The following is a 20,041-nucleotide window of genomic DNA, read 5'->3' as shown; positions in this document are numbered from 1 at the left end:
TTTAATTAAAATCACTTAAAATAATTATTTACAAATTAAAATTTTATTTTATTTTTCCAAGTAACTATTTATTAATATAAGTAAATTCGAAAATTTTAATTATCAGCCAATTTTATTGATACAATTACATTTTACAAAAGAAAATTAGTGAAATATCCCTACTCAGCACAGGGTTATCAATATCAGCATCTGTTGCATGAAATAAGAAAATTCATACACATTCAAATTAATGAAACAAACCGTACACAACTCACCTAAAACTTAAAAGAAAATAATAATAATAATAATATAACATAATAAATAAATAAATGATAAGACAACAAACAACACCTTAAGTCCTCATTTTCTCATTAGTGTTATTCTATTTTACATATATTCCTGTGTATTGAGTTTAGAGCTGGAACATAACTAAATGACCATGCATAAACCCATACAAACACAGCAAAAACAAAGGCAAAAGCTGAAAGGACTGGAAACACCAGTGCTTCAGCATCTCATGAGATTTGTGTGCAATGCTCTACACTTAAAAGACCAGGACATCTGCTAGAAATAAACATGTTATGGATGAGTTCCAGTGATGGCTGAAGCTCCAGAATCATTGGGTATTGAAGTAGGTCAATTGAAGCGTCTTTTGAACAAAGCATGGCGCTTTGAGGGATCCTTTGGCTTGCTTTTGAGGGCACCTTGTTTGCCCTTTCCAGTGCTGCACAAGAAGAATGTAATCAGAACTAGGGTAGCAAATAATTAGAAGGAAGTAAGATGGAGTACTTGTATTCCATGTAGATATGACCACCAGCTCCCGAGAAAGCACTCATGGAACCTGATGTTCGACGGGCCTTTTGGAGAGCAATATCATCTGCATCCTCTTCCAATTGCTCGAGACCCACCGCATCATCACCAGCATTCAACAGCTGTGAAGTAAAAGAATAATTGATCAATTGTTGAAATTCTATGAGTTTAAAATTATGAATACATAAAAAATAATGGGTTTAAACTATAGATAAAGAGAGTGTTAAAAAAAACCTTGTTGAGAAGATCGAGTTGTTCGTCAAGGCTGTGATAACTAAGATCAGGCCCTGAATCTGGAGGTGGCAAGCTGGTGATGACCTGCCAATATGTAATATCACAACATTGAGAACTGAAATATATGGAAAGGCGAATTCTCAGTGGTCTACTACTGCAGCACTGGAAAATAATTACTACATCATAGTCAAGAACAAAAAGCATTATTGACCAATAAATAATTGTTGGTCTCCTGAAGTGCTCCTTTGAGTCGGAACTTCTTACCATTAATCAAGTATAACAACATTTCAACATGTAGAAAGGGCTTTCAGAAAATAAAGCATAACATTAACTTTTTAATTCATAAAAGGCGGCATAAAATCTTCTGTTAAGTGAGTTGGAGAAGATTTATCACCAGACAGGCACATACTAGAACTTCTTTAAGAAGTTAATTAAGCTAAAAATACAATCTTTAATTAGAAGACACATGGCAAAGATCTCCTACAGTGGTTTGTCCATGTATAGTGAAAGTCAAACACACTTGTATGTTGAATAAAATTCACACCTTGGAAATTTTACACTAGAACATGACGTACTTCCAATTACAAATAACAATATTCTCTATCAAAACAATATCTGAGAATTCTTATAGAGTATAAAATACATTTCTAATGGTTATAGAAAGAAGGAGCTACCTTAAAGCTATAACCCTGGTCGATCAAAAATTGTTGCCTTTTTGTAGAATAATACATCTCCTGCATTTGAATAAGACATAGCCATTTTTCAGTGTTCTTGGAACTGTAATAAGGATAACATAAATAAGAAGCACTTCAAATGATGCTCAAAGGTTATAGAGATTAGAATCATAGCAAAGGATATCTTAGAAAAAGGAACACCGACCTGTGTATCTGTGGACACCAAAGAATAGAAGAAGGCATTGTATTCTTCTTTTCCACCAGCCATTCGATCTTGATGTCGACCCTATAAAGCAAACAACAACAGCAAGCAATTGAATTTTGCACCAATGTACAATATGACACCAAACAACAAGAAAATTCAAGTTGTGATATGCGTTCTGTATAAATAACAATTTAGATTATCTCACCAGATGTATCCTGTTAAATCCTTCGATAATAGGATAAAGGAATTATTCAAGAGTGGGAAAATTTACTTCCGATTATAGTACATTCAGTAAAGTTTTCTATCTCCTAGTAAAGTACGAGCTGTTGACGTGAATTTTTTCCCCAAATTTCCCCACCTAGGGTCCTTTCATGTTCTTACATTTCAATTTTTGAACCTTCCACAAACATGTACTTCTCCCTAACATCCAAAGATGGTTGACAGCAGAGGAGAGCCCAATAATAGACATGTTTATCATAGTAATTTTTAACAAGGGCATACCTTTGCCCTAAGAATTCGTCCCAACCGCTGGGCTTCTTGACGCCGTGAACCAGCATGCGAGGATATCTGAATTATCACGTTCGCTTCAGGAATATCAATTGAATTATCACCCACCTAAAAATCATCACATAAAGATCAATATGGCCAGCAGCAGAGTGATCATGCATAGACAGAACAGAAACCAAAGAAAATATCAACAGAGTTCAAAATCTCATGATAGTATGGAAATGGGAAAAAGGACCTTATCCTACAAAAGAAAATAGCAACATTATAACAAAATGGTGATCTTTATCACGATTGCCCAAGCTATGTCCACATGTGGTGTCCTCACACAGGACTAATATACAAACATGTCATCTTAACTACATCACTTTATAACCAAATTACTTAAAAGTTTTAAACTCAAACATAGGCACAGCCACACAGGGCAAGGGAGCATCTGTCCAATTTTCCAACTTATTTGCATCCCTTGAGAACCAAAACCTAGACCTTAACATCCAAAGGTCTTACCAACCTATCTCATTCAGACATGGCAGCATATTCCAACTTATGTGCCATCAAACACGTCAACATATGTACTAGACTTTAGTGTCTCATGAATCTATAAACTTGCGTGTCAAGAAGCCCAAAATATCAAAGCATCAACAATCCGAAAATATCAAATTACTCCTCAATGCTTTCTTAGAATTTATCATTTTAATCCTCTTCATCAAAATGTGATACAAATTTCGTTAAGAGCCAAGTTATCAAAACTAGCTTTGTCCTTTCTCTGCCTCAGTTTCTATGCTGAGTGTTTCATTTATATTCACATTATCCATTGCCTCCAAGCACTCTCACTAGCATATTTAATCATAATATGTGCTCATTGAAAATGGAAAACTTAGCTTTACAAACCTGCATCATTTCCTGAGAAAACTTCTAGATTCAATTTACTTATGATATGCATACACCCAAAATAAAATTTCATCAGTGTCAATAATTATGTTTCTCGATTAGCTGTTCATCCAACCAATGAATTTTCTTATCACAAACCACTATTTAAGATAAAAATTCAACAGATGTACATAAATCTTCCTTAGTAGGCTAAAAAACCAATTGGTTGCTAAAACAAGCATTATGATTATTTTGCAGGATCTTGTACTCAACATTATCAGAGGAAAGTTCCTAAGAGTAAGAGATCTTGCCAACTGATCATTATAGAAATTAATAACTGTTAAGCTCCCTTGAATTTTTTTGTTAGTTAAAGAAATTCATCTTTGGTCATCAACTGTGTGCTTGAATTCTAAGTACCAAGTCCAGAGTTCTGGCTTCCACCTTTACAGCACAAAAGCCCATATTTCATACAAATTAATAATGGAAGGCATGCAATGTTTAAATTCCCCATCTGGATCACACTCAAGATAATCGATGTAGCATACCTTGGAGAGGAAGATTGTGTTCACATCTGGGCTGTGCTTGAATGCCTCAAGAATTTTTGTCCTTTCCGGGTGACTGAATCATGTATAGATCAAAAGTTCAATAAAAATGAAAGCACAAAGACAAAAATAAATAAATAAATAAATAAAATAAATAAAAGAACTCATCAAAACAGCCACACAAAAACCTGGTTGCACCATAGATCATAGGTTTCCGAAGTTTCATGGCATATGCAGTAAGAGCAAAAAGATTATCAGCAAATACTATTATCTTATCACCACGCTGCTGCTCATGAAAGCGAATGAGGAACTCGCATGCCCGGAATTTGTTTGGATTCATAACATAAAGTGCCTGACAATACAAGAATTGGTACAAGCGTGAGAAATTAGTAAGAGCTACAAAGCTCAAAAGAGCCTACTTAAAAAGACATTGAAGAATCAAGGAAGTAAATGGTTAAATATTCTGCAAATCATCTACCAAACAGACAATTGGACGATAGATGAGATCACCAAAAATAGGAAATGCACACGGCAAGTATGTCACTGTCAAGAACACTCCTAATATAAGTTATGATACAATATGTCACATTATTTACTAACTGGTGTATATTGCCTTAAAATAACTTCGTCTCTATAGAAGTAAATATAGCAATACAGTTCACACTCAGTTTCATATGCTAAATTGTTAAATGAGTTTGAAATTAAAATGCCAATTATAGAAGCACAAATACATCCACATGCTAGATGCTTGCTAATCAGTCCTTTGTAGTATTTACTGAAGTCATGCTCAATTTCATGGACACCATCCTGTTTCGCCAAAAGTTTAAATTGGAATTGACATTTGCCTAGCATCTTTGGGCATGCAACAGATACTAGTTTAGAGAAATGACTTGCTTTTGCGATCTGTAACTTGTTTTGTGTTCGGGTGTCACAACAGAATGAAAATGCCAATTATTAATCGCATTTTTAAAAGCAAATACGAGACAAGCCTTTGCGTTAAATAAGTTATTCTTGAATGTGCTGCTATTATAAGCACAGCAAATCATTTTTATATTGAACCCACCAATTTTCTTACTCTTTGGTGGTTCCTTTCTAGCAAACCCCCAATGAATGCCAGAAGGACAAACCTTTACTACCAAACAGTACTGACTGCAATAATAAGCACCATCTGACCAAAGTAGTTGGTCCTCTTAAATAATTTGCACATATCTCTTTTCATCACTAATAGTTAATGATATTCTGAAAACATGCACACATACAGTGTCCTAAAAAAAGCATGATTTCGTATACCCTTCCCACCAAACTTACATCTCTTGACACATCATCCTAAAACAGGGTGATGAGAACAGAAGTTTTGGAAAGGAATAAGGGGAAATCATCAATGTACTTTAAAAACAAATTTTAAAGTCAAACAGTGTAATGACACCAAACAGATTTGCTCAGCCACTAGAGCAAAACATAAGCAGTAAGCCAGTACTTTAGAACAAAAATATGCAGTTGGCTGCCATAACAGAAAGCAAGGAAGCACAGGGCAACCATCAATTAATAGGCTATCCTAAGTGTAAGGAACTCATAAAATGCCAGACATGCTAACATCAACATAGAGATATACCTGCTTTTTCTTTGAATTTTCTTTTTTCAAATACTCTGCGAAGAACTCCTTTGTCATCGGGCACCATACTTCAGCACACTGAACATTTGCTATGAACCCACCTTTTACCAAGTCTAGCCAGTTAGCTTCATAAAGCTTAGGTCCAATAAGGAAGTTCAAGTCTGTTATACGTTCATCTTCTCTCACAAGTGTTGCTGCAATTTCCACAAAAATAATGAGGAAACTAAAGAAGAACAAAATTGAAATATATACCTCACAGGAAAAAATGCAAGAAGTTCTGTATAAAACACCAACCAGTTAACCCGAGCTTGCAATGAGATTTTGTGATACTGATGACCTTCCGAAACATATGTGCAGGGACCACATGCACCTAAAAAAGTAAAGTTACATACATCGTCGCTGAACTGAATGTTGTACAGACAATCATAACATCAAGCGAAATTTAGTCAGTTTATGCTCACAATATTAAGCCAAAAGAATACCTCATCCATGAGAAGTAATCCCCATTCTCTATTTCGTATCTCTTCAATGATCTTTTCAGAATCTTCCGATCGCTTGCCTCCAAAAGCAACCATGTTATATGTGGTTACAACTACACCAGCATTACCACGAAATCTTTCTTTGCTATCAGAAGTAAACCGAGAAATTTGCTCTTCTCGTATGGTGGACCAAAGCTTAAACTGAAAAGCCCATTGATCCACAGAAACTGCATTGGTAGCTAAACAAAGGCAACTTTTTTTAATCCGGCAAGCTGCAGACACACCAACTAAAGACTTTTCCAGCACCACAAGGTAGCACAATAATGCCAGATCTTGCACGCCCTACAGTTACAATAGAACACAAGTTGAAGCATTATCATCTATTAAGCCAACAGCAGTGATAAATTGCAAACATCTGTCTTCAATGATACTCACCACATGTAACTCATCTCTACTCTGTATTATGAAGTAATTAAACAAACTAAAGAAAGTTGTTCCTATACTTGAAGCAATTAGGTCATCACAGCATATAGTGATGAAGTAGACAAAAGTTGGAGGGAATCGAAACTCCCTTGACCTAGTTGATGCTTGATTATACTAGGAAAGCAGATTCAAGAGTCTACAGTTAATCTAGTTTTGAACTGCTATTCTCCAAATAATGATGACTGACTGAATATCAGAAATATTTTATTGTACTCTAAAGGCAATAATTCATCAAGCTAAAAACAGAAAGACAACTAAAAATGTTCAATAATAACATTCGAACAAATAAATTTAAATGAATTGTTATCATTATGAACAAACATGTTTTATACAAGAGGAGAACTTATATAAAATCTAAAAAATCCTTGTCATACATTAATCTTACCATTTCCAAACATCTTACTCAGACTCTTCTCCTGATATGGTCTAGGTTGAGCATGAGGTTTCAATTCCATGTTCAAGTCAGGGTTCACCTACATTAGCAAAATAAAAGAAGTTAAGAACTATTCTACACCTATGGTGGGTGGGTGTGTGCACGCGTGTATGTGTGTGTCTGTGTAACTTCAGATTTAGCACTCACAGTATCATTTCTGAAGTCATACTCCTCAAGCATAGGAAAATTTAAGGCATTTGGTAAGCAACGTTGTTTGACATTCTCAACCTGTAATGAAAGAGATGTGTGTATGTTAAACAATTAATTTTTTCGATCTACCAAGCCTCTGATTTAATGAAGTAATAGCCATAGTACCTGAGCCGGATCAATTTCAAAAGAATGTGTTTCTTTTTCTTCAGCAGCAGCCAACTCTGCTCCATTTAGTAATTCCCCGTGACTTGCTTCTATTTCACCAGGAGTTTTGCTAATAGTAAACGCATCTCCGTGGGAATCCTAAAAGCAGAAGAAAAACCAAGACAATAATAACAATGAGTAACTAGACAAGTAACAATTACCAGAAACCTAAAACTGGCAATTGATGCATGCTTCTTAAAGAGGAATCCAAGTATCTGTATTTTGTAGAAGCACATATGAACATAAGAGGAAAGTTTCATCATCCAGAAATGCAGTTTGCAATAAAAAATAATAATAATAATAATAATAATAAAAAGGTATAGCAAAAGGGCCCAGAATATGTTCAACAGGAAGGAAACCCTCTTCATATTTATCAGTCTCTTAAATCTCCAAATTAGTTGCCAACTGTCTCAGATGCCATTTGGCCAAAATCTATATATATTAACTTGTGCTTCCATCTACACATCACAAGAAAATTTTGAAAGCACAAACCAAATATAATTGTGTGGAGAATAGAATAGTTTATATATTTTGCAGCACAGATACATGCACTAACAACCATATTTTTTTAAGCAACAAATGAAGGAATATAGAGGCAATATAAGAAAGACGGTAGATTTAATATGTTAATAATCATGATTTTCTATTGCAGAACTAAGACACACTGGTCTTATCTATAATCAGATAAAACAAAATATTTTATCATCTTGAAAAAGAAGAATTTTAACAGGTGAATACCTCATACTGAGAAATCCTGGCACGAGATATAACATCATCTCTGAGCAATGTCCTTAGCACCTGCTAATGCACAACATTTCACAATCCTGTAAATAATTTGGAGAAAAGAAAAACAGAGGAGCTCATGCTTTTGCAGTAGTTGCCTCAGGGAATGGCGATTCAATGAAGTATCTGTTCTTCTTCAGCACGAGCTTTACTTTACCATAGTTGGCAGTGGAGGCATATATGAAATCTATCATCTCCTGTGGCAACTTCGTCTTTGACAGCTTGTTAAGGACGCTGACTATAGTCTCTGTCTCAAGCCCAACCGAAACAGCAGCATATAAAGAGTGAGGAGTAAGGTTATACTCATGCATTGACTCAGGCCTATCATCAAATCAAGACAACATTCAACAGCATACCCAAAAAAATAAAAAATAAAAAATAAAAGAATCAAATTTGGTTTCAATCAAAGACCTGCAAACAGGTTCAGCGATGGCGATGAGGAAGTCATAGGCTTGTTTGTAGAGCGGGGAGAAGGTCTCCAAGAAGATGCGGCCATCCGCGCAAGCCCAGAGAGGGCGGTTGACATGATCTGGCTTAAGCTCAAGCTTCGTGAAGTCCCTCTTCTTGGTCTCCCTCTCACCTTCAATCCACACAACATCTAAAACAAATCCCCAGCAAATCGGCAACAAAACTCTGATTGAAAAATCAAGAATCAGTACCTCCACGAGAATCCTCATCAAATTCTTCAGCGAATGCGAGATCGTCATCATCGCCGCCATGAGATGAAGGTAGGCCCTTCCCAAAGGTTTTCAGCTTCTTGCTGGGGCGGCCTCGATCACCTGAAAAGGGATTGAAGGATCGTGAAGAAGGAATCAATATCGAATGCGAATTCGAAGCCAAAAAAGCATTACCATCGCCGGCCATGGATCGAAGAAGCGAGGAACCACAAGCACGAGAATCGAAGGGAAAAATCAACACCACCGCGCTGCTGAGAAGGTGGATTTATAGTGGCACCTCAAGAGATTATTTTTACAAATGAACCCTTTAGATGCGCGTATATTAATGATAATATAGTCACTTTCTTAGAAGTTATATAAGCTTGAATAAATTTAATAATTTTCTGGGTTTTTTCGGAAAATTAGCATAAAGTTTGCTATTTTGGCACACACACCCCCGAAAAAGTTTAAAATAAAATTTCATTATTGCAGTTTGTAGTTTTGCCCCAACATCCGGACAAAATTTAAAATAAAATTTCAAATTCATTGGGTTTTTCTACAAAAATGTCATGATTTTGCAATTTTGCAACATAACCTAAAAAAATTCAAAAATAAAATTTTAAATCATTAATTTTTAGGAAAAATGACATTTATGCTAAGGAGATTAGGAACTATTATATCTTATCTTTTGTTTAGTAAGCTAATATGATATGATAGTTTATTTTACCCACCACTTGATAACTAATCTTTTAAGAGAGCTAGAATAAGAATAGATAAAGTAAGAGAAAAATTAAAATTTATTCTTTTCTTTTCTTACTTCTTTACCTTTTTATTTGGTTTTTCTCTTGTTTACCGTCTAAACTTCGATGTATTTTTTTTTATTTTCGATTGTAACAAAGAAACCTATCAACAAAAATATTTATCAAAAAAATAATTTCATTTAAAAAATATATAATTATATTATTTAAAAAAATAATTTTATTTATTTACATATCATTTCATTTCACATACTACTCATTAGTGGGCATCAACTACTATTTCCCCAAAACAGGGCCCATGAAGTTTATCAAGTTTGCAAAAACGCTCCCAAAAAAATAAAAATAAAATTTTAAATGTACTTGGTTTTTCTGCAAAAATGCCCTAAAGTTTTACAATTTTGCATAACACCCGCGGAAAATTTTAAAATAAATAGCCAAAGCCTTGAATGAAATAACCCAAACACTTTAACTTCTGAATCAATACTTTTCAGGGTGAATGTGAAATTATAAATATTTTAAGGGTGCAACTGTAAGAACGAAACATATATAAGAGAAGCGAAAGCGAGAACAGCAGAGGATTTCGCTGCGGTTTCTCCCGTGATCGATCGAGAGGAAGAAGATGTCTGGAGGGATTGCGCGTGGCCGCCTCGCCGAGGAGCGCAAGTCGTGGCGCAAGAATCACCCCCATGTTCGGCTTTCTCTTCTCTTTGGATCTATGATCTCGTTTTTCTTGTTGTTTTGATCATCTTTATGTGTGAGGTTGAAGATCTCTTTGATTCTAGGGTTTCGTAGCTCGGCCGGAGACGTTTTCGGATGGCAAAGTGAATTTGATGGTGTGGAATTGCATCATCCCGGGAAAGAAGGGGGTAAATCCTTAGCATTTTGCTCTTGCTGTGTGTCTTCTGTTTCAATTTCATCATCATCTGATTCAAATTGGATCATGGCATCATGTTTGATATTGATGATTGTTTTCATTGATATATGTAATTAATGAGTGATTAGAGTGATGCTTGGATTATGATATGATGTTGTTGGATCATTCATTGCGAGTTTGATGATTGTTTTGGATGAATTTCTTTATTATTTGCTGGAGTGATTGTCTAAGGGATCTTTCTCTTGAAATCTTTAGGATAGAATGTCATAAAAGTTAAAGTCAAGCCAGGTTTTATATCTTTAAGGGCTCTTCCTTAATGGAAATCATTGTATGACTAAGTTTGGAGATGAATATTGCTCTTTTATTCTTTATTTTTAATTTTATTTTTATTTTTTTTGCCATGACAAGTGGCTAGGCCGCCAAAGAAAAGAGAGGTATATACAAATCTCAATGGAGTAGGTAGGGGCAGGGCCTCGTGCAGCCACTGCTCACACTGTCAAAAATGTGCTCTCACCCGCTCTCACCACTTGTGAAGAGTTTTTATGGGGAGTCGAATACCAATAGACCTCTTGGTCATTGGCTCTTTACCCACTAGTATTATCATCAGGATCTGTTGATTATACTAGATTATGTGTGGTGACACATTTTTGTTGGACCACACTCTGAATATATGAATGCTTGTCATTAGCTTGTTTTTAGTTTGTTGTTATCTTGTGATTAGATTATCGTTAGCTTATCTTATGAGTTCAGCATAATATTTGAATAGTGCCTTATGTGGATAACGTTTACCATAGCATGACTAATATGGTTTGTCATTGTAATTGTGACCAACTTTCATTGCAATAAAAGTATGGTAAATGTTGTTTTTTTTCCGTGACTTATAATTCATGAGTTAATGGAGAAGATATTCGTCTAAATACGAGCCTTTGAATTTGTTTTTAAAAGAAGTGAATCATTCTAATTCAAAAGCTTTTAAAGTTAATAGGAAACTAAAGGAAGAAAGCCATATTTGGATCTTTGGTCAAGATTTTTTTGTTTTATTACTTTGTTTATCTCCCGTCTATTTTGTTCTTTAAAATAATTATATATGTGTTGTATATGCGTGTGAGAATGTGGAGTGTCATATGCTTGTAGACTTGTACAATGCTATCCTTGCAGGACTTGTCTGCCTTTGACAGGAAGTGAATTTCTATCACCATCATTTTCCATAAAAGTGTAATTAAGCCATTTAAGAACAGTAGCATAGAGTGTACAAGTTTTTAATAGTTAGCTCAACAGGGGACCCTATTTGGACTGAAGAGTCTTTAATCTAATTTTGTCCCTGGTCTTTGACCTCTTAGTTGAAATTTTATGATTGTTTTGCTTTTGCTGATTTCAAAAACTGCTCTTTCTTGACCATTATTGCAAAAAGTTTTAACGAATTCTTTTATTAGTAAGTCAATGCTATACTTCTTCCAAAGATATCATTGAAGCTTTGATAGTTTGATCAGTTTCTATAAAAAATCATGGGAATCATAATGTTGAAATTCTACAAACTATTGCAGACTGATTGGGAAGGTGGTAACTACCCTTTAACACTCTTATTCAGTGAAGATTATCCGATCAAACCTCCAAAGTGCAAATTCCCACAAGGCTTCTTCCATCCAAACATCTATCCATCTGGAACAGTCTGCTTATCAATCTTGAATGAGGACATTGTAAGCTTGCAGTGCTATAATTTAGGCCCATTAACTAATCCTTGGTTGTGAATTACATGAACTTGCTGATTAGCATGTTTGTGATATTTCCAGGGATGGAGACCTGCTATTACTGTGAAACAAGTTCTAACTGGGATCCAAGACTTGCTGGATCAACCAAACCCGGCCGATCCAGCGCAAACAGAAGGGCTTTCAACTCTTTATCCAGGTTTACATTCTTTCGGAATCTTTAACTATGTTATCATTTAACAAGCTCATTTCTTCTGTTCAATCATTTGGAATTTCCTAAATAAACAGGAACCAGAGGAGTACAAAATCCGGGTTCGAAATCAGGCGAAGATGTATCCTCCACCGGTTTAAAATCCCTGGTTACCCACCAATCTAATTAAGAATTTAGTGTTATTGCTTTGGTCAAACAAATCTCTTATTTTATCATAGTTTTTCTGGTGAAGATTTACGTCTTGGAGCTTTTGTTAGTTGCCATTTTATGTTCATAAAGTAACAGTGTACATTTTATTAGTATTGATTGCTTGCTAGCTGCCTTTGTTTCATTTGTTGACACTCTGGTTTTTTTTGTTTGATTAACTGGCTTTGTGTTATCTTGCAAACGACCTTGTAATGTTTTTTAAGTAGCTCTCCATCCTTATTCCTTATCTAGATTTCATTGGTTTTTTTTTTAATATTAAAACGCCATCTGAGTATCACAAACAGATACTCAAATATCCTTTGCTAGCTTTTCTTAATCATATATATATATATAAATATTGTGAGTGAAAAAACACAGCTGGCAGTCATGTGACTTCAAATTATTTTTCTCAGATATCAGATGCTCTGAAAATAAGCAATAGATTATCTTATGTCCTTTGCACTGTTTAAATCATTTTTTTTTAAAAAAAAAAAACCTCAAAATTGCCCATTTTAAGAGCTTATAAATGAAACTATGATTCTTGGTATGATTTTTCTTATAAATGTAATATATCACTTTTATTATTTTAAATTATTTTTTTTATAAATAAATCACTAATTTGTTAGGAAAAAAAATTTAGTACAAACACATAAAAAAAATAAAATAAAAGAAAAGAGACCGACATAACTACAAGTACAATCAGGGTGTGATGCACCTCTTCATGTTTAATTTCTTCAAAAACATGCAGGTTAATTATTAAACAAAAACACCCCTCCACCAACAAGAAATCATCTACCCTACCCTACACATAGGCTCCCCAAACCCAAACCCAAACCCACTCCCACAAAAATACAATCTAATCTCCAATCCCAATCCCAATCCCAATCCCAATCCCAATCCCAAGGCAAACAACATAATAACTAACAATTATAATAAATCCAAAACAAGGCGGCCACATATTTACACTCCCCCACATGCCACCACCTTCCAAGAACCCTCTCAATTCTCAATACCACCACCTTCCATCTTCTTTCCATCCCCCCACTTTCAACACGCTCTCCAGTCAAAATCCCAAGTCCAAACTCCACTTCTCCCAAATTATCATTCTCTTCCTTCCTCCCTTCCTCTATATATATACCCTCATATATACACACTCAAACCCAACTATCAAAAACATCATCACTACATAAAACTCAAATGGGTTCACCATCAAACACACACACTGAAGAAGAAGAAGAAGAAGAAGAAGAAGAAGCAGCATACTATCAACTCCCAAAACTCATCTTCTATCTCACCATCTTCATGTCTTCTCTTCACCACTTCCTTTTCAAAGCCTTCCATCTCTTTGGCCTTTCTGACCTTCTTCTTCTTGATGATCTTTCCTCTTCTTCTACTACTACTACTACTACTACTACTACTACTTCTTCATGCAAAGTTATGAGTAATTATTCTATTGATGAAGTTTTGCCTGTGGTTAAGTATGAGCAAGTTATGGCACAAGGGACAAGTATCACTGATGGTGGATGTATAGTTTGTTTGCATGAGTTTCATGGTGATGATGAAGTTAGAAAACTCACTAATTGCCGCCATGTTTTTCACCGTTGTTGTCTTGATGGTTGGCTTGATCTTGGCAGGATGACTTGTCCTCTTTGCAGGTCTCCTCTTTTATCTGTTGCTGTTGCTGTTGATGAACCATCTTTTTCCTTTGTATCTGAAACAAATCATTTGTTTCATTAATCACTGAGATCATTTAATTCTTTTTATATTTTTTTTTAAAAAAAAAAGTAGAGAGAGAGCAAGATGCAGTGAAGTGATGATGAGGGAATTTGTGGGGGTTGCCATTCCTGTCTTGCTTTTTTTTTTTTGGGAGATTTGTTTTGTTAATTCTTGTAAATATTTATGAGGGAAATTATGAGAAATATTGTTTTGGTACAGTTTTATTAAGATTGGTTTCACTCCACTTCTTCTCTTTTTTTTTATTATTTATTGAAGAAAAAGATGTGTCATTTATTGGTTATTTGTGGCTTGTAAAGAGCTTTGAAAACTTGGTTACTTTATTTTGTTGTTATCTCTTTTGCTTTGGTGGCACTGAAAGATTTAAGTGGTGACTTGTCAATGTCTTGCATAATTTTAAGTTAAACATAGTGGAATTAAGGCTGCTTCTTTGTTATTAATTAAAGAATTTAGAATATTAAAAACATTCTTGTGTTGTTGATCTAAATTTTAATGATAATTTATAATGCACATCTCTAACATTTTTTAAGAAAAAACTATTATTCCAATCCCTTTAAATTAATCAAGAGTTGAATTGTTTTAATTAAAATAAAAGAGTTGGAAGAGTACATCTTGTCCACTAAATTCTTAAAAACTATAACTTTAGTGTTTTTGTTTTTTGTTTAATGTGCATATATACCGCCAAAAAAAAACATAAATAGCACATGGTTCAATGAACAACAAAATGAAATTTCACACTCTATTGGCGTACGGTGATATGAGTAAGATAGGAAGCATATAATTAGGTTATGGACCATCAAAAATTGACAAGGAATACATCTTAAAAAAAAAAATTATTTAGATTTTTGTGAAAGATGTGGGGGACCATACCTTCCATTACTCAATTATGTGCACATTAAACAAGTGTTACAGGTCTTTGTTTGAGATTTGGTTTTTTAAAAAAAAAAAAATAGATAAACCATTTCCATTAAATAACAGCTGGGAAGTACAAAAAATTAATTATAATAGAAAAAGATAAAAAAATAAACATAACAACAGACATATATCATAACAAAACAGTCCATTTGTAATGATAACTAAAAAACAATTAAAAAAAAGATACAAAAAAATAAATGATGAATGATAAAAGAAACTAGTGAATAAAACAAAACTAAAAACTAAAAACGGTAGGCCCTTTATTCGCTGGAGAATTTAAACTCAAGATTTTGTTTTTTTTAGTGTTGTTACACGGGTTAGGTAGAGAGACAAAGTAGATATTCCTTGACTTCACGAGCATGCGCACAAATTTTAGATACTTATTTGAAAAAAAAAATTATAATTCATGTGAAAATTATTAGATGACTTTATAATTGAAAGTGGTGGAAAATCTGAGATTTTAGTAGATATTTCAACCCTTTATTTACACTTTAGCGTCCGATTAAAGTTTAGAATGTGATTTAAGCCTTTAACATGCGTTTCTCATGTGATTATCTTGTAATTAAAGAATGCATGGAATGGATTGATCATCATAATACAATTGATTATTTTATAATCAAATCTTTAAACAGTTCCAAAACATTATTTATATACATATAACTCATTACACACATCCAACACCACTAAAACATTAATCTAAATCAATTTTTATAAAGCTCTCAGTATCTTTTCCCGACTATTTTAGAGCATGTAACTGTTAAAAAATTTGTAAGTCATGACCAAATAAACCCCAGATTATTTTAGAGGATTTACCTGTTAAAAAAACTGGTAAATCAAAGACCAAAGAAAAAATCAAGAAGCACAATGAAACACAAAAATCATCAATTGCTCTAAAGCAAAAGAAGACAAAAACATCCTCATCATCACAGATGTACACACACATACACACCCACTTTATTTGCCCTAAATGTTTTTATTAAATTGATTTTCCATGGTAACACAGTTAATTATCATCAAATGAGTTTATCAAATGACTTCATAAATAGATAACCTGAATAGTTATCATCCGCTTAAGCAATCAATTTAATAATCCTGCTCAGTACAGATAGCATATACTCATGATACAAAGAACTTGACCTTCAAAGAGTTAGTTACAAAAGCATAACAAAAAAAATGATACAAACACTTGTTAAACATTCAGATAATCCGAACACGGCAAGTAAACCGAAATTTTTCACATTAAAAACACAAGAAGGGAAGTATTTCAATTGGAATTTTGTCACAAAATGAGATGATGGAATTGAAGTCACTTATACCCAGCAGGAGGGTAACCTTGTGGTGGATAAGCAGGAGGAGGGTAGCCATAAGCATGGCCTTGAGGGGGAGGTGGATTTCCATAAGGCTGGCCATATGGTTGAGGAGGTGGTGGTGGTGGTTGTGGATATCCATAAGGTTGTCCATAAGGTTGAGAAGGTGGTGGTGGTGGTGGTGGATATCCAACATTGGGAGGCAAAGGTTGATCAATGCGAGACATCTGTTGCATTGTTGGTGGAGCCATTACCGGTAGTGGTGGCCCAAACACACCGTCTCTCTTGTCTAATTCAATCTTGTGTTGAGTCTGCAGTTAATTGAATGAAATCAATGTTGGTTTAGAAAAGGTTCAATCTGTGTCTATGTGTAAATGTTTTGTTTTGGTTTTTGTTTACCTGCATGCATGCGCAGACCCTGCAAAATAGGAATTGGATATGTGTTAGTTTGGATGGTTAAGAAGATGGAGTTCAGTGAGAGTGAGTTGAGTAGTTTTACGTGCAGTAAACGAAGTCGGATAAGCAGGAGAGGATCTGGGCTGCTTCTTGGATTTCTTCACTTCCGACAATCATTGCGACGATGGAGAAGATGCAAGCAACTTGTTGTAGGCAGAACATAAACCCCTGAAATTATAAAATGATACGAGTTTAAAGAAAACATTTCTTTGTTTAAATATGAACTCATCTTGAGAGAAAGAGAGAGAGAGAGAGAGGGAGTACAATTATGCAATTATCACATTGAGTGGTTTGAATATTGAACTCATCTTGAAGCATGAACCTCGTTGAGGCAACTGAATTACCAAAGCATAGAAAAACCTGCACATATGTGGAACAATTGCAGTTCAGAAGAGGAAATATTCAGTTACATGGTACTTTGCATACATCACTGCTGAAAGAAAGTAGTTACAGCCAAGTCAGGATACTGTTGATGATGAGCATGATGCAGGTTAAGGACAGAGTACAAAGAAAAAGTATAAACATAATTAGGGCATCTAGCATGCATCTCTGAAGACATAAAAGAATCTTCTTTTTTTTTTTGACTTATTTCAACCATTTGTAAAGAGTATTTCACGTTTTTCACATATTAGAGCATCTCTTTCACCGAATATCTTAAGACTAGCAGCCAACAATAACTTTTTCCAATTATTTCACTTTATAGAAATAAAATATTCACCTCTGTGCACAAACAGAACTCGGGGCAGCGACTTTCTCCACACTTGCCACTGCATGGTAGATAACCACCACAACAGGTATATCTATAGCAGACAAGGTGTGACACTGTCAACATTAAATTCAGAGGAATGTTTGAATTAGCACAAGTTGTATTGAAGAAAAGAGTGAGCAATAATTACCTTGACATGTCATTGTACAGAGCTCGTTTTCTAAGCATGTATGACACACATGGACCACTAGATTGAATCAGAGAATCTAAAACAGGAGGTAAAATCCTCACTAGCTTTATGAATGCTGTCAAACTAAAAAGATTAAATTTTGGAATATAAACAATAATCTAAAAAGAACAACTAGAGAAGAATATAAGGGCAAGACCAACCAATGGAAATGAAATGATGCTGATAACTACAGTATGTTAATGAACAGAACATTAGTAACAACAAAGAAGTCTTTTGATTAAGCAAAGAAAAGAATGTGAATTATTTCATATTTATATGCTATCTTATATGACCTTAAGCAAACCAAATCTAAAGAAGGAAGTTATTTCCAATAAATAAATGGTCCATTACCAAATATAGTTATCATGATAGTTAAAAACTAACCACAAAATGGTTTTCTACTACAAATTATGATAATTTAATGAGCTGAAAATATTTTACTAAATCTCATGTTTCAACCATTCCTGCTCAAATTTATATCAACCAGGCAACTCACCTGCTTTGGCAGCCACGCCCTACCTTGAACTTCCATTCCTATGCATATAAAGGGCTTTTACTGGTAGGCATAGAAGAATGAATGAGTTTATGTCACTGTAGCAACACTTATCTCACTTGAGATGGTAATTACGACCATTCTTATCTTTGAGAGGAACTATTGCATCATCAACAGATTATTCACACATAAACTCATATGCTTATGTCAAGGATGCTTATCCAATCTCTTGAACAATGTGCTAAGTACCAACTAAGGTACTGCATGAATCATCACCTAAAATGCCAAAACTACTCCTCAGCATGTTCACGCTGCCCAAATCAGGACATAAAATCATGAAAATCAAGCATAAAGGTGTTTTTATATAACTAGTCTCTAACCTGATATCAAGCATAAAATTGCAGACACTATTTACTTCCAGCAAATCTTATTTAATAATTACAATAGAAGGCATGTAAATGTTACATCATTTCCATCCATCCATTAAAGCATAAGAAATTATAATTCCAGCATTTTATTTACCATGAAACAGCAGTCGATACTTTGGAACATAACAATCATCAATTGTAAGACACAAAGCAAAACAAGTCAACATGATAAAAGCAAAGAGTCAGATAATTTTCCACTTCCACTGCCCAAGAAGTTGTCTTTCTCTGTCTATAGAAGGCATAAGGAGCAACACTATTCTGAAACACCATTCATAGACATAAATGAGGTCATTTCACCTTCTCAAGCCCAACATAACAAATTTCTACTCTTCAGATTAGCAGGACCAATTAGTTGAAATTTCACATCAAGCAAAATACACCAAAGTCCATTCCAGCATTGACTTTAGAGGCAGGGCCAATTTTTCAAACAAAAGTTCTAAACTTGAGCAAAATTTTCAATTCAAACTTGGACCAACATCACTATTATAAATACCAATCATCAAACATTCTCAACATTGAAGAAACACAAGAAGCACACTAAAAATTCAACAAAATCCCAACAAACTCACCACCAGAGAGACAAGCAACAATCTGCAAATAAAACAAAGCAAAAAACCACATTCAGATTATAGATCAAAGTCCATAAACACTCATCAAAAACTAAACAAAAACAAAAGGTCAAGAATGATAAATTCACAGGGGAAATCAGCCTGGATTGTGCTCAATAGATCGGTGTGCCATAGGTTCCGGTAGCTCTGGCGGAGCTGCATCTTGTCGAGATACTCTTGAGACGCCATTGGAGCCGATCTGGAGCTCGATCAACGACACGAGGTCTTCGTCTTCGTCTTCGTTGTCTAAATCGAGGTCGAAATGTTGTGGAAATTGAGAGAATGAGGAATCGAGGAAAGTACAAAGCTGGCGACTTTCTTCATTTTATTACGATTTTGCCACGCCGGTAGTTCAGTGATCAATCTATATATATATATCTATGGTTGCATCTTGGCCGTCCGTTTTTGCCTAGGGATTGATGCATTCATAATTTTTTTATAATTAGTGAATAAGAGAAAAAAAAGGAATTTTCATTTTTTTAACTGAATAATATATGTAAATTTTTTTAAAAAAGAATTCAAATTTAAGTGTATATTTAGATAATAATTAATTTTTTGAAAGGCTATGTTATTTGGTCCTCATTTATCTACAAATTGGGATTTTTTTTTTTTTTGAAAAGTTAAAAGGACCAAATTGTACTTCCTTGTTCTTTAATGTGTTTGCCTTTATTTTCACCAAGTAATAATGAATAAGCAATGAAAGGAATGTCTCCTTTTTGAAAAAAAATTTAATTTATTTTTTTTTAATTCACTTGCATTCAAGACCATTTATTACTTAACATTAAAAACTAAAGAAGAAACATGCGTCCATC

General features: G+C 34.3%; 3 protein-coding genes and 1 pseudogene across 3 annotated transcripts; 2 read left to right on the top strand and 2 right to left on the bottom strand.

Annotated features, from left to right (window-relative positions):
* Nucleotides 1–309: 309 nt before the first annotated feature.
* LOC120261532 (general transcription and DNA repair factor IIH helicase subunit XPB1-like) lies at nucleotides 310–8,923 on the bottom strand. Its single transcript, XM_039269458.1, is given in 20 exon segments — nucleotides 310–703; nucleotides 769–911; nucleotides 1,024–1,107; nucleotides 1,698–1,757; nucleotides 1,903–1,983; nucleotides 2,404–2,517; nucleotides 3,822–3,894; nucleotides 4,007–4,170; nucleotides 5,431–5,624; nucleotides 5,725–5,800; nucleotides 5,913–6,206; nucleotides 6,208–6,251; nucleotides 6,778–6,865; nucleotides 6,973–7,053; nucleotides 7,141–7,278; nucleotides 7,918–7,977; nucleotides 8,061–8,283; nucleotides 8,374–8,542; nucleotides 8,622–8,741; nucleotides 8,814–8,923. Coding segments are annotated over 20 exon segments (2,307 nt in total). The 5' UTR covers nucleotides 8,827–8,923; the 3' UTR covers nucleotides 310–615.
* A 1,008-nt stretch (nucleotides 8,924–9,931) lies between these two features.
* LOC120263229 lies at nucleotides 9,932–12,498 on the top strand (annotated as a pseudogene).
* A 908-nt stretch (nucleotides 12,499–13,406) lies between these two features.
* LOC120271711 (probable E3 ubiquitin-protein ligase XERICO) lies at nucleotides 13,407–14,135 on the top strand. Its single transcript, XM_039278418.1, has one exon. The coding sequence runs from the start codon at nucleotides 13,551–13,553 to the stop codon at nucleotides 14,088–14,090; it is 540 nt and encodes a 179-aa protein (XP_039134352.1). The 5' UTR covers nucleotides 13,407–13,550; the 3' UTR covers nucleotides 14,091–14,135.
* Nucleotides 14,136–16,020: 1,885 nt separating this feature from the next.
* LOC120264918 lies at nucleotides 16,021–19,553 on the bottom strand. The gene is made up of 8 exons (XM_039272813.1): nucleotides 19,319–19,553; nucleotides 19,191–19,212; nucleotides 17,662–17,718; nucleotides 17,484–17,565; nucleotides 17,030–17,125; nucleotides 16,809–16,933; nucleotides 16,709–16,727; nucleotides 16,021–16,620 (listed from the first exon to the last, which is right to left on the bottom strand). Exons 1-8 carry the CDS (start codon nucleotides 19,416–19,418, stop codon nucleotides 16,309–16,311), a joined length of 813 nt encoding a protein of 270 aa, XP_039128747.1. The 5' UTR covers nucleotides 19,419–19,553; the 3' UTR covers nucleotides 16,021–16,308.
* Between the last annotated feature and the right edge of the window lie 488 nt (nucleotides 19,554–20,041).

Source organism: Dioscorea cayenensis, chromosome 1 (assembly GCF_009730915.1).
Source record: "Dioscorea cayenensis subsp. rotundata cultivar TDr96_F1 chromosome 1, TDr96_F1_v2_PseudoChromosome.rev07_lg8_w22 25.fasta, whole genome shotgun sequence".
Lineage (NCBI taxonomy): Eukaryota > Viridiplantae > Streptophyta > Magnoliopsida > Dioscoreales > Dioscoreaceae > Dioscorea > Dioscorea cayenensis.
This window is presented reverse-complemented; position numbering and strand designations above follow the sequence as displayed.